At 37.3% G+C, this 12,573-nt stretch overlaps 2 protein-coding genes across 10 annotated transcripts in view; both read right to left on the reverse strand.

The window, feature by feature from the left end:
- Positions 1-3,149, reverse strand: part of tmem9b (TMEM9 domain family, member B) — an 8,141-nt gene extending 4,992 nt beyond the window's left edge. The window contains exons 1-3 of the mRNA XM_077518406.1: positions 2,910-3,149; positions 836-927; positions 610-718 (exon numbers count right to left, since the gene is read on the reverse strand). Coding sequence (XP_077374532.1) covers positions 610-718; positions 836-927; positions 2,910-2,981 — 273 coding nt within the window. The 5' untranslated portion in view covers positions 2,982-3,149. The remainder of the gene's footprint in view (positions 1-609; positions 719-835; positions 928-2,909) is intronic.
- A 1,053-nt stretch (positions 3,150-4,202) lies between these two features.
- scube2 (signal peptide, CUB domain, EGF-like 2) overlaps positions 4,203-12,573 on the reverse strand; it is a 45,511-nt gene continuing 37,140 nt past the window's right edge. For 8 of the 9 annotated variants that reach the window (XM_077518394.1, XM_077518396.1, XM_077518393.1 and 5 more), the window contains 6 exons: positions 11,651-11,818; positions 9,948-10,109; positions 9,674-9,871; positions 7,427-7,579; positions 7,216-7,295; positions 4,204-5,356 (listed from right to left, as the gene is read on the reverse strand). In XM_077518394.1, coding sequence (XP_077374520.1) covers positions 5,210-5,356; positions 7,216-7,295; positions 7,427-7,579; positions 9,674-9,871; positions 9,948-10,109; positions 11,651-11,818 — 908 coding nt within the window. In that variant the 3' untranslated portion in view covers positions 4,204-5,209. Of the gene's footprint in view, positions 5,357-7,215; positions 7,296-7,426; positions 7,580-9,673; positions 9,872-9,947; positions 10,110-11,650; positions 11,819-12,573 lie in introns of all 9 variants that reach the window. The other variant, XM_077518401.1, reaches the window with a different exon arrangement.

Consider the following 12,573-nt stretch of genomic DNA (forward strand, 5'->3'; position numbering starts at 1 on the left):
ATAAGATGAAATGCAATTCATGCTTCAATTAAATGGGCATTGTGCTTGTCCTATAGGTATGATTGGCCACTAGGAGGCAGTATAATACTTGCATATTTATGCTGAAAGAAAACTGAAGCTCCAATAATATCGGTCATTTTTCACAATATATTCCTGTAACTACAGTTATATTGTCTGTCTACATGTGGTCCAGGATAGTTTGTGTTGAAATATCCATTGCCTTAAGGGTTATAAGTACCGCAACACTAATGCTAGTTTCGTTAACCCGCCCATGGCACTTTGCATTTGTGTGCTAGCATTGAGCACTTGCTTAATGCTAGCACACAAATGCAAAGTCCAGGAATGCAAAGGACTTATGTGGTTTGGTTGGACAGGTTTTGTTAAAATTTCGTTGAGGGCCAGCCCACTGGCGTGGTGAGGACAAATTTAAAGTCACCAAACACTACATTCAGTCTACAAAGAAAAACTGAATTCATGAAATTTCATGAAACAAATATTAGAATGCAGGTTAGTATTTCTCATACTATAGATAAGTACAGTACTATACTGTAACTGGATTTTTTTGTGCTGATAGCACTCATACAGTAATGCAACTGGTGCACAACTTACCTTAATAGTGTCTGAGCTTCTCTCCTCATATTTACACTCGCAACGTAAACAGTAAGCCTCCACGTCTCTTCCATCCACCGGCATTGGTTCCACTACATGCAGACAGTTACTGGAAAAGGGAAAAACACATGAAAAGACATTCATGCCGAGAAAAATATTCAGCCCTAGTTGGGAAAAAAACATGAGCAAAAAAAAGAAAGAAAAACAAGGAAAAACATGAGCATACCAGTCTTTAAGAGACACGTTTTGCTTGTAGATATGTCCCTCGATTTCTCGGTATGGTGGACAGATGCATTTGCAACGGTAGTCTTCAGAATTCTGTAGGAGATTATAATTTGCAATCATTATATCATATTATTTAAAGCCACAGTGTGTAATAAGCTACCACTAGATGACGCTATAGCATATAATGCAGTCGAAATACATGCATTTAGAAGCATGCGGAAGCACATGCACTACGGTGGCTCAGAGAGACCACACTTCGCAAGTCTACCACCTCGACGAGAGACTGCGAAAGACCGTGTGAGTTAGATAGGGCCAGAGTAGCTAACAAGAGCAGCTAGTGTGAGTTAGTCAGAGCCATAAGCTGGAGTGGCTAACAAGAGCAGCTAGCGGGAGAAGCTAGTAAATTAAATTAAAAAAAATAAATAAATAAAAAAAAGGAGAAGGAGAAAGTGACAACTGAAAAGCAACGGGAGCCCGAATCACGGCACTCAGTGACGACCACCTGCAGGCCCCAGCTGTGGAAGGTAAGTCGCGGTCGACTCATTGGCTACAATGCTAGATGCAAGCACCACCAGGGCTAACTACATTCACAAAGTTGTACTTTAGGCATACATAGCAGGAAGATGGCGGCAACACATCAACAATTACAACTCTGTAATGAGGTGAGACTCCAGCCATGTAATATAATTAGTATTTAGTAGGGATGTTCGATACCACTTTTTTTCAGACCGATACTCAGACCCTCCGTACTCACAGATACCGATACCAACTGCCGATACCAGTAGTACATTTTGACAAAAAAAAAAAATATCACTAAAATATATTTTTAAACAAATATATTTCCTTTAATTTTGACAGTCACTCTTCAATAGTCTTAACGCTCAAAATAAAACACAAAAATGCTCTTTTAGTTTAAGATTCACAATTTTGAAGTATTTCCAAACCGGTGACATTTTGGTGAAAAACTGCTGCAAGCTAGCGCCAGTTAAAGGCAAGGAGGACTCACTTAATGTCTTCCCCTTCTGCCATCGGTCGCTTGTACTCGTCTGCGTCACGAGTACTCGTGTACTTGAAAAAAGGCTGGTATCGGCCCAATACCAATACCTCTTATTGGTACTCGCCCATCCCTAGTATTTATGTAAAAAAGGAAGGTTTATGTGAGATAACATCCATCCATCCATTTTCTGAACCGCTTATTCCTCACAAGGGGCAGGGGCAGGGGCTGCTGGAGCCTATCTCAGCTGGCTATGGGCAGTAGGCAGGGTACACCCTGAACTGGTTGCCAGCCGATCGCAGGGCACACAGAGAACAACCATCCACACTCGCAAGCACACCTAAGGGACAATTCGGAGCGCCCAATTAACCTGCTACGCATGTCTTTGGAATGTGGGGGGAGACCTGAGTACCCGGAGAAGACCCACGCGGGCACGGGGAGAACATGCAAACTCCACCCAGGAAGGCCGAAGCTTGGACTCAAACCCAAGCCGCAGTACTGGGAGGCGGGCGTGCTAACCACTCATCCGCCGTGCCGCCCTGTGAGATAACATATTTGCATTTTATTTAATCAATCGTGGGTTTGCATGAATTATTGGTTCCCACTAGATGGTGCTAAAGATTACACAGTGTCTTTAATGTGTTCGCCATTTCAATTGTTTATTATAAGGCTACCGTTAAATGTATCCCCACATTAAAACAGGTTCCGCTCATTCCAATGTGATATCATTTTCACCGTTTCTTCGTGTGACTAGTAAGAGTAATCAATCATAGTGAGTTCGAGGCACCTATGAGCATCCTAACCTGAAATAGGTTGGGGGTGCATTTTCAGGCAGGGACGCATTCTATGGAACAACACCGGTCACGGTAAAATATCCACTGCCAAAAAGATAGAAATGCTCAAAAACGACTCTCCGCATGCTCAGAACTGTAAATAGCTAACCTGACTCCATAGCAGATATATTATTTTATCTGGCAACATTCATTCAACACATATCCGTATATGAGTAGTGGTACATAAATAAAACATTTGTGATTGAAATGTACACATTTCCCCCTATCACAGCTAGCGTTAGCCTTACCTTCGCTGTCACTTTGCAAAAAAGCAAAAAGCACACAAAAATAAAAGCTCGAAGAAGAAAGGCAGCCTTCATTTTAAAAACGTGTAGTGCACAAAGTATAGAGGAGGTAAACGGTTTCTACGCAGTACGCCGGTAAAAGTGTTTTCTCTTAACGATCGGCTAGGTCAGCCATGACGCTAGCACGCAGACAAACAGCCTCAGGTCGCACCAGCTGACTAGGGGCTTCCGGAGCATGATGAGTTATTTCCGCAAATCTTTCGGCGGGCGGTAAATAATGTGAATTTAAAAAAAAAAGAAACAATTTTCACTAATATAACACATTAAGCAGGTACATATTCAGATACTCCGATTTTATAATGACTATTTAATTCAATTGTGTGTACCATTACAAGAAAAGACGGGTGGAGTTAAGCTCCGAAGATTATTGCATGACGTGGTGAGAGAAACGAACGAACCCAATGATTCGCAGTCAAAGTGAAAATTTTGGTCCGCGAAATCTCACAAACTTGATGCTAAAGTAAAATGAAATATAGGATATCCACCTTTAGAGTGGACATTCAAATATTACAGTATTTTTAAGTTAGTCTTGCCTAATGTTACGTTGAAAAAATGTAAAATGTCTTGACTCACTTTATTTTCCTCTGTATTTCAAATGTGGATTTGTTTGAGCAGACGAAAGTCCCACTCCCAATGCTGGAGTTTAAAAATATGTTTAAAAGTAAAGTTCAAAAAAATTATCTATGTCAGACCAGAATATGAAAAATGTACATGTGAGTATGTGTAAATGATCTAGATAGGTATTATGGTATATGTTTAGTAAATTTATGTATATATGTTTTTGGTAAATGCGAATATGTTAAGTGCACTTGTGTATATGTGTGTATATGTATGTATGTATATGTGTATATGTATATATATATATATATATATGTGTGTATGTATGTATATATGTATATATATATATATAACTTGGATTATATATATCACTTATTATTATTATTATTTTTTATTTTTTATTTTTTAATAATTAGTAAATTAAAATTGTATTAATAATGATATAAGTTTAAATATATTGAGTAAAAGGGGTAGGACTAGATAAGTTTTTAACTTCTTCCTACTCCCTTTTGAACATGTAAGTTATGATTGATTGAATGATTATTTTATTGGGATTTTCTTCTCTTTTGATTGTTGTTGTTTTCTGTTTTATTTCTGCTGTTCATCTGTTTATATGTTCAAAAAAATAATAAAAGGAAAGGAAAAAAAAGGAAAAATAAAAACTAACAACTGACGAAAGATACTGTAAGGTTTCTATCTTTATTTACAGCATAGTAGATGTACAAAACCATAAAAATATACACACACACATCGTCTATGACAGGTGAGTAGCTCACTTCTATTTTACAAGACTTTTCAAGGACTTACATCATATGACTGATACTCGGAAACATGTCATTCCATTATATGCTCTCAATTGTCAGAAGAGTTTACAGCTGTCTTTGGTTGTTGGTTCATAATAAAATAGAAAAAATAAAATAAAAAATGAAGATTTGAGGTGCCCTAATTTCATTTTCTTTTTGGAATATTTTTTTAAGTGATTTTTCCATAATGTGGCAACCTCTGAAATAGGAGTTGCAGTACTATTCTGTCAAACATATCATCTCTAGCATACATTGCAACTAAAACTTTTTACATCATATACAAAACATTCATCGGGATAATTGCTTTTCGTGGTTCCACTACTTTCTTCGTAGTGCTAAAGTTCCCCAAAACAACATTTGTGCTATCATTGTTTCTCTGATTGTGTATCTCTGTCACTTGTAAAAGTAGCCTATGTTAAAACTACATACACACTCTATATACAATGTCACTGAGTTTCAGTATATGTTTACTTTGCTACTCCTCGTCAGAATGCCATCAGCAAAAGTCTCGTAGTGTTCTAATGAGCAGGTTGAGCAATATTCAAATAAATGAATACAGATAAGATGAAAATACAGAAGGCTCGTTAAGCATCATGAGACGTATACATCTAGTAGGAGGTTATACAGTTAATGTAGTTGCTCTGTTTTAATACCAACACAAAGTGGCAAAAGTGACTCTGATGCTCTATTAAGGACACATTGTTACCCCGCTAAAAAGTCCAGTTCAAAAATTGTCTCTCTTCTCTTACATTTCTCTTGCATCAGTTACATGATCCACTTGATTATTAAGCATATAACTAGAGAAAACATTGAAACCAGACAAATAGCCTACTGGGGGTTGCTTCAACTATTCATCAGCACGGTGTCATTTCAGCACTTCCTTTATGGACGAAGGAATCTCAAGACTTTGGAGCGCAGGAAGCGGATGAAGGATTTGGGGAACATTTCTCGGGATTCTTGTGCTGTGTAGTTGAAGAAGTTTTGGGGGTGAGCCAGAACATCGAACAAGGCCTTCATGAGCTTCTTGTCCTGCATAAGATGATAGGATAGATAAATTACCGTCATGTTTGACAACAGCAAATCTTGAAGTAAGGAAATGTGATACTACACTTTTACCAATACGAAAGAACCTAAAAAATTAGGCTTGAAATTGCCAATCAGCTCATATTTCATCCCTAAACATCACAACCACTAGGGGGCATATTTGCAAAATATCCTGGGAATTGTAATGGTATGTTGCAATGTATCAAGGTAACAGGACTGACATTTTCCATTTCTTATTGTGGTTGTAGTTTGTAGACATGTAGAACAGAATGGGATGGTAGAGGTTCATAATGTTTTCACTTGCTCTTGTAACTATGAAGGAGGCAGCCAAAAAGTTGAAATGACTCAGCACAGTTCTAAACACATTGTTAAATGAATCCCTTCTGATCAAAACCTTGCAATATTATCTTTTTTGAAAGCAGTATTTTATGTGTTGGATGCCAGATCATGTTGTAGATCATGTTGTAAATGTTGTGGCCAGTGTGTATTGTAATATTTCAGCTTCATGGGAGAACAAGAGGCTACTTCATCTTGACTTTGTGGTGGGCCTCTGGAGAAGCTGGCGGTGTGGTGCCGCTCCAAACCAAAACATATTTGTTCTTGTGGCTTGTACGGGACGGCAGCTACGGTTTGCATGGATGCCTCCATCCTCATGAGAACAAGCACTCAAGAATCGCAAAAAAAATAAACTCAAACATTACTTCATTATTATTGTAATAATAATAATAATAATAATAATAATAATAATAATAATAATAATAATAATAATAATTATTATTATTATTATTATTATTATTATTATTATATTATTATTATTATTATTATTATCATTATCATTATTATTACAAACTGAAATCCTGTCTCGTTTTCTTTTGACTTTGCCACGAACGTTGGCATGAGCAAATGCTGCCTGTAGTTCTACCTGTTTCCAAGAGAGGGCAGTGCCCACTTACATAAACAAACAAAAAAGTAGAGAAATGATGAACTAAAGGTTCTCAAACTTTTAAAACCAAGTACAACCTTCGACAGGAAGAGATTTTAATCCTAAAAAGTATGTTTTATATATTTTTTAGCCACGTAACATTAACATGGGAAAATGAAACAGTAATTATGCAATAATCATATGCTAACAATTCTATTAAGATTCTGTAGTAAAAGTTCAATAAATATTGTACTACAATAAAATGAAAAAACAAGAAGTTGTTAAAAACTAAATGTGAATGTACTGTACTTAAAAGTTAAATACAACTAAACTGTTTGGTCTTGGAGTTCTGAGGTCTCCGGTTCGAGTCCAGGCTCGGACCTTCCTGGGTGGAGTTTGCATGTTCTCCCCGTGCCCGCGTGGGTCTTCTCCGGGTACTCCGGTCTCCTCCCACATTCCAAAGACATGCATGGCAGGTTAATTGGGCGCTCCGAATTGTCCCTAGGTGTGCGTGTGAGTGTGGATGGTTGTTCGTCTCTGTGTGCCCTGCGATTGGCTGGCAACCAGTCCAGGGTGTCCCCCGCCTACTGCCCAGAGCCAGCTGAGATAGGCGCCAGCAGCCCCCGCGACCCTTGTGAGGAATAAGCGGTCAAGAAAATGGATGAATGGATGTTTGGTCTTGGATTTAAAAAAAAGAAAGAAAAAAAAAGATTTCGCTGGAACATTATGCAATTATTTTATATACCACCAGAGGGAGCCCCCGGACCACTACTGGTACTTAAACTGGTCTAGCTTATTTTGGGCAACGCTGACACGACATATTGACACTGATGTACATTTATTGGTGAATAAAGGTATGCATAAGGTGTCCCACTATCAGTGTAAAATAAATAAATAAATAAATAAAAGATTATATGACTACCTTTAGAATTTCTTGATGATTCTCTGATGCGTATAACCTTCCGTCCCTTACGATGTCCTCTATCAATTCTTGGTAGTCCTCTAAAATAAAGCCCATCAAGAAAGTCATAAAGAGCATCTAAGTGTAACAAGAAAAATTTGCATACATATAGACTTGGCAACATCAAATTAATGGGACAAGAAATGCAATTTAAGATTTTTTTTTTCCTTACCATCATATGTAACATATGGGACCTGGAAGCCTTTCCCGCTGTTCCCCTCATTGGATCGGAATTGAATCCAGAGCCTCTTTGAGCGAGAGGTGAAGGCGATGGGACGCTCGTATGTCTGACACGTTTCGTAGGTCGTCACAGAGTTTAACAGAGCTGTGAATTTCAATCATGCGGCACAATATCAAGTACATGTTCACAATAGAATTAATTACATCATTCATTCATTCATGTTTTGGAACGCTTATCCTCATTAGGTTCAGCCTATCCTAGTTGATTTTTCAGGCAAGGTTAAAATCATGCCCCATCGCAACTCAGTGGAGAACCAAAAATGGCCAAATAAAAAACTAAAAAAATTAATTAAAGTGAAAATGAAAACAGATGTGAAAAATATAATAAAAAATTAAATACAAAAAATATATAGTAATGGAAATAAAAACATAAAAAATATATACATAAATAATTCAATAAAAGTACAAATAAATCCAAAAAAAAAAAAAAATTAGACAAAAAAAATAAAAGTAAATATAATTTTTTTATTTATTTATTGTATGTAATTTTTTTTAATTCTGTTTTATATTCGTTTTTTCCACTTTTTTTATTGTATTTATTTGTTTGTTTATTTATTTATTTGTTTATTTTTGCCATTTTTGGTCCGTCATCCACCTTGGCCCTGGCATGAGTCATACCTCCCCCAATATAAAAAGCAACAGCAGTTATCTGGTGCAATTTCAAAGTGCAGTTAGGTACCGTAGATAGTGACACCTGCACAAAAATAATAACTGATCCCTTCAGATAGCCAGCTGCCACTGTGGCCACTTTAGAGTAGGGATGTAACGATATCCAAACATCACGATACGATATTATCACGATATGAAGGTCATAATACGATAATTATCAAGATATTGTGGGGGGGTTGGCGATATTTAAAAAAGGTCACAATATTGTAAAAAAAATAAAAAAATAAAAATATTGGATTTGGAACGACCTTCCACTAAATATTAGGCAATCCCCGTCTTTATCCTCTTTTAAAACACGTCTTAAAACACATCTGTATTCTTTGGCTTCTGGTGCACCATGAGACTTGTTCTTGGTGTTTTGTGGTGTGTATGAGTTTGATGTTTAGTCTACTTATTTATGCATTTATTTATCTCTTTATTCACTCGCCTACTTCTTATTAATTTACTGATGTAAAATGTATTTACTTGTAAAAAAAAAAAAAAAAAAAAACTACTTGTAATCGCACTTCACAAATGTTTGCTTTGTTCTTGTTTTGTTACCATATTCTTTACTGCACAGCCGATATTTGTTTTGTATAGCACTTTGTATACAGCAATGCCTGTTCTTAAAGCGCTTCATAAATAAAGTTGAGCTGAGTTGAGTTTTGCACATAACAGCAATACATATAAACCACCTACAATCTCTATTAACAATATTGAGGCGCTTACTTGTTAATGCAAGCACACATTGAGTTCCACCACATATTGATTTGCCTCACAGGCATATTAGGTTCCCCTTCATCTGACAATTGGCACAGATTTTAAACATAGAAGGCCAAAACATCTCTAATGAAAATTAAATTGCACTAATAATCTAGCCACCAGAGGGTGCTAGGAATGCACAAATGGAAATCAACCTGACTTTTTTTTAACATGTGTTCCCTTTAAATATTGTGAACATGACGACGACGATATTGTGGCGGTTTTAATATCACGATATCACAATATTGCCCTTATCGTTACATCCCTACTTTAGAGTGCCTCATTGTTAGCCGTGAGTGTGAGCATGTCATGCAGAGAAAGATGGAAAAGTGAGGAGGAAGGCTTTTTGTTGTTTTTAATAAGTTCAACTTAACAAGCAGCGTGTTGATCAGTGCTTTGGGCTAGCTTGACAACTAAAGAGCGCCCCATTGTATGCTGTGAGTGTGTACACTTCACTCAGAGAAAGACTGAAGAGCTAGGAGGGAGGAAGATTGAAAAAAAAAAAGTCTGACGTGTGTAAAGGGGCTTTGAGCTGGCATGGTCACTTTAGAGTGCCTCGTTGTTGCTGTGTGGAAAAGCCCTGTGATGACAGGGATACATTCCAGCCACCAAAGGCACACACACTCTTTTCTGTTGTGTGTCAAATTGACTTTTGGGGGACTTTACAAGTTAAACACAACTGAACTATACACAACACATGCATTGTACTATATTAGAAACAAGTTGAAGCCATAGTAACATTATGGGAACAGACAACACAAACACTGACCGCTTTTCCTCATGACTAAGTAGTCTCCACACTCGTCCTCAATCGGCAGGAATATTTCCGGCACCACAATCAGAATCCTGCGTTTGGGTGGTGGATTGATGGTCCACGTGCACTCCACGTTGGCGGGGTAGTTCCCGGGATAGTTGGGAGACTCGATGTAGCCAGTGAAATCTCCCAGCTCGCCTCCACACTGTCTGTCTGTGAAACAACACTGTTTTGTCAATTCTTTGGATTTGTCCAAACCATCAAAATGCTTAATGGTGTACGCTCATACTTTTGCACTGCATAATGCTAGTGGAGCCATCAAAATCTGTGGAGGTGTTTCCAGGGCAGGCGACACAGTAGTTCTGACCAAACTCCAACTGAAAGGTGCCCGTGGGGCAGCGGATGCAGCGGTGTGTTGTTGTGTTGTAGTAATGGCCTGGAGAGCACTGAACTGCAAGGACCACAACACAGATATTAGTCAATCTTCATCTTTTTCATTGTCTTCAGTTGGAGGAAGTTAAAAACTGTAGGGAATTTTATGATTAAATTCCAAAATCCAACTGAAATTTCATATCATTTTAGTCAATTTATCTTTTTAGCTCTTAAGATCCTTCATAGGCACAACATGATTTAAATTAAAAGGAGCAATACATTGATTAAGAGATCTCAGAATTGAAGATTATGTCTATATTTGGATTACAAAAATTCTCTACAACATGCTGCTATCAGGTAACTACCGTCATTAGGCAACAGGGTCGTCCGTGCGTCTTGAAGCTCACATCATGGTGTATTTTTTACTTTTATTGGTTATGATGCACATTTATAAAATCCTTTGTGAAATGACGTTAGAGGTAGGGAACTCACAATTACGTTGAGGCAGGTTCGTCAAGACGCGCTCGCTTCAAGTCAGCTAAAAACATAGTAGCTTTGATGCCCATTGACTACTAATCACTAATTTTTAGGAATGTAACGATACCGGCAATATCGGGATATCGTGATATTAAAACTGTCACAATATATCGTCATCATGTCACAATATTAAAAGCAGCATATCTGTTAAAAAAAAGTTGGGTTGATTTCCGTTTTTGCAGTCCTAGCACCCTCCGGTGGCTAGTTTTTTTTAGTGCAGTTTAATTTTCACAAGGCATGTTTTGGCTCTTCTATGTTTAAAATACACGCTAATGGTCAGATGAAGGCGAACGTAATTTGCTTGTGGACAAAGTAAATTTATCTATTTATTTATGTATATATTATATTTATCTATTTATATATATATATATAATATTTATATTTGATAACATTTTTCATTGCTGTAATCTACAAACACAATATTGTGTGGGGTTTATTTTTTTAGGAAGGGGGTCATTTTTTTATATTATCGCCAACCTCCTCACAATATTGTGATAATTATCGTATTGTGACATTCATATCGTTACATCCCTACTAATTTTCATATAATTCGACTACAATTTTAACTTCTGGACTGCTGAGAAATGAAAAAAAAGACCTTAAGATGTATGTTTTGGGTAAAATCTCAAAATCCAAATTTTTGGCTTCCTGATCTATTTCAGTTAATTATGCTATACTAACTTTAGCCGGAGTAGGTCACACATATATCTCTGAAAGAAATGCAACATTTCCATTCATATTGCAAAATGACTCATTGTATCATACACCCTCAAACTGAGTTGTACCATATCAAATCAAATCTTAATCCCACAAAAACAAAACAAACCATACCACTTAAAAATGAACCGCCATTGGATTATATCTCACCCCGTGTATTGTTACGTATTGAATTGCCTTATGTTGGATAGATGCATTCCCTAGCATTTATGTATTCATTAAAACTCAAAAATAAAATAAATAAATAAATAAATAAATAAATGTAAATACATAAATAAATGCAAATAAATAAATAAATACAAATAAATAAATACATACATGCAAATATGTGAATACATGCAAATAATAATAAGCACAAAAGCGCACCTTTGGTCTCACACTCTTGAAATGTGACGGCACCGCTATGCTTGGTGACCAGGTTGCCTCCACACGGGAAGCAGGTGGTACGTCCAACTTCTGGCTGGTACGATCCCAGAGGACACAGCAGGCAAGGGAGGAAGCCGTCATGGGAGGACTGACCAGGGGGGCACTGACCTGAACACACACACATCATCAGTTTAGCAAGAACGTATTCCTGTTTGGACTGATGTGTTGCAAGTGCTTCCATGAAGACAAGAGAGCAGATGTTGGATGAATAAGCATCGTTCTTTTTTTGTTTTATTTAATCTCCAATCACATCACACATAGTAGCTGCTGGGTGACTAATGCAAAGTAGGCGCCTCTGAAAGTGTACAGATAAATCTTCTTGTTTAGTCTGTCAGGAGAGATGTGGATTTAAGCTATGGCATCACGCCACACGCTGAGTGCGATAACGACAGGCGGGGAGAGCAAAACATGGTGGCTCCCCTTCAGCGTTTAGAAGAAAGAAGATAAGTTCACCTTGAAACTCAGCTTCTTTGGTCTTACACAAAGCGGAGAATTTCTGACAGAGCATCCTTATCGAGCCACCGTCGCATCTTGTGTGGTTTCTCATCATAAAAAAAAGTTTCTTACAAGCTGGCTTTTGTGTTGGCCACCGTTATCATTTTACTGTAAACTTCCATTTATTCACATTATCAAATTATAACAATCTTGAATGCGCCTCTAGGCCAACATTCTTATATTGGATTCCATTTGGTGCCTTTTAGTTCATCAGAAATACTTTCAAGGTCATTTAAATGTCTTTTTGATTTAAAAAGCTTTTTGTTTTAAAGAATGTGACTTTTGTAACTCAAATTTTACAATCACCACACCATATTATTACAATATACACAACTGCCCAGGGGCGGCACGGTAGTCGAGTGGTGAGC

This window comes from Festucalex cinctus, chromosome 4 (assembly GCF_051991245.1).
Source record: "Festucalex cinctus isolate MCC-2025b chromosome 4, RoL_Fcin_1.0, whole genome shotgun sequence".
NCBI lineage: Eukaryota > Metazoa > Chordata > Actinopteri > Syngnathiformes > Syngnathidae > Festucalex > Festucalex cinctus.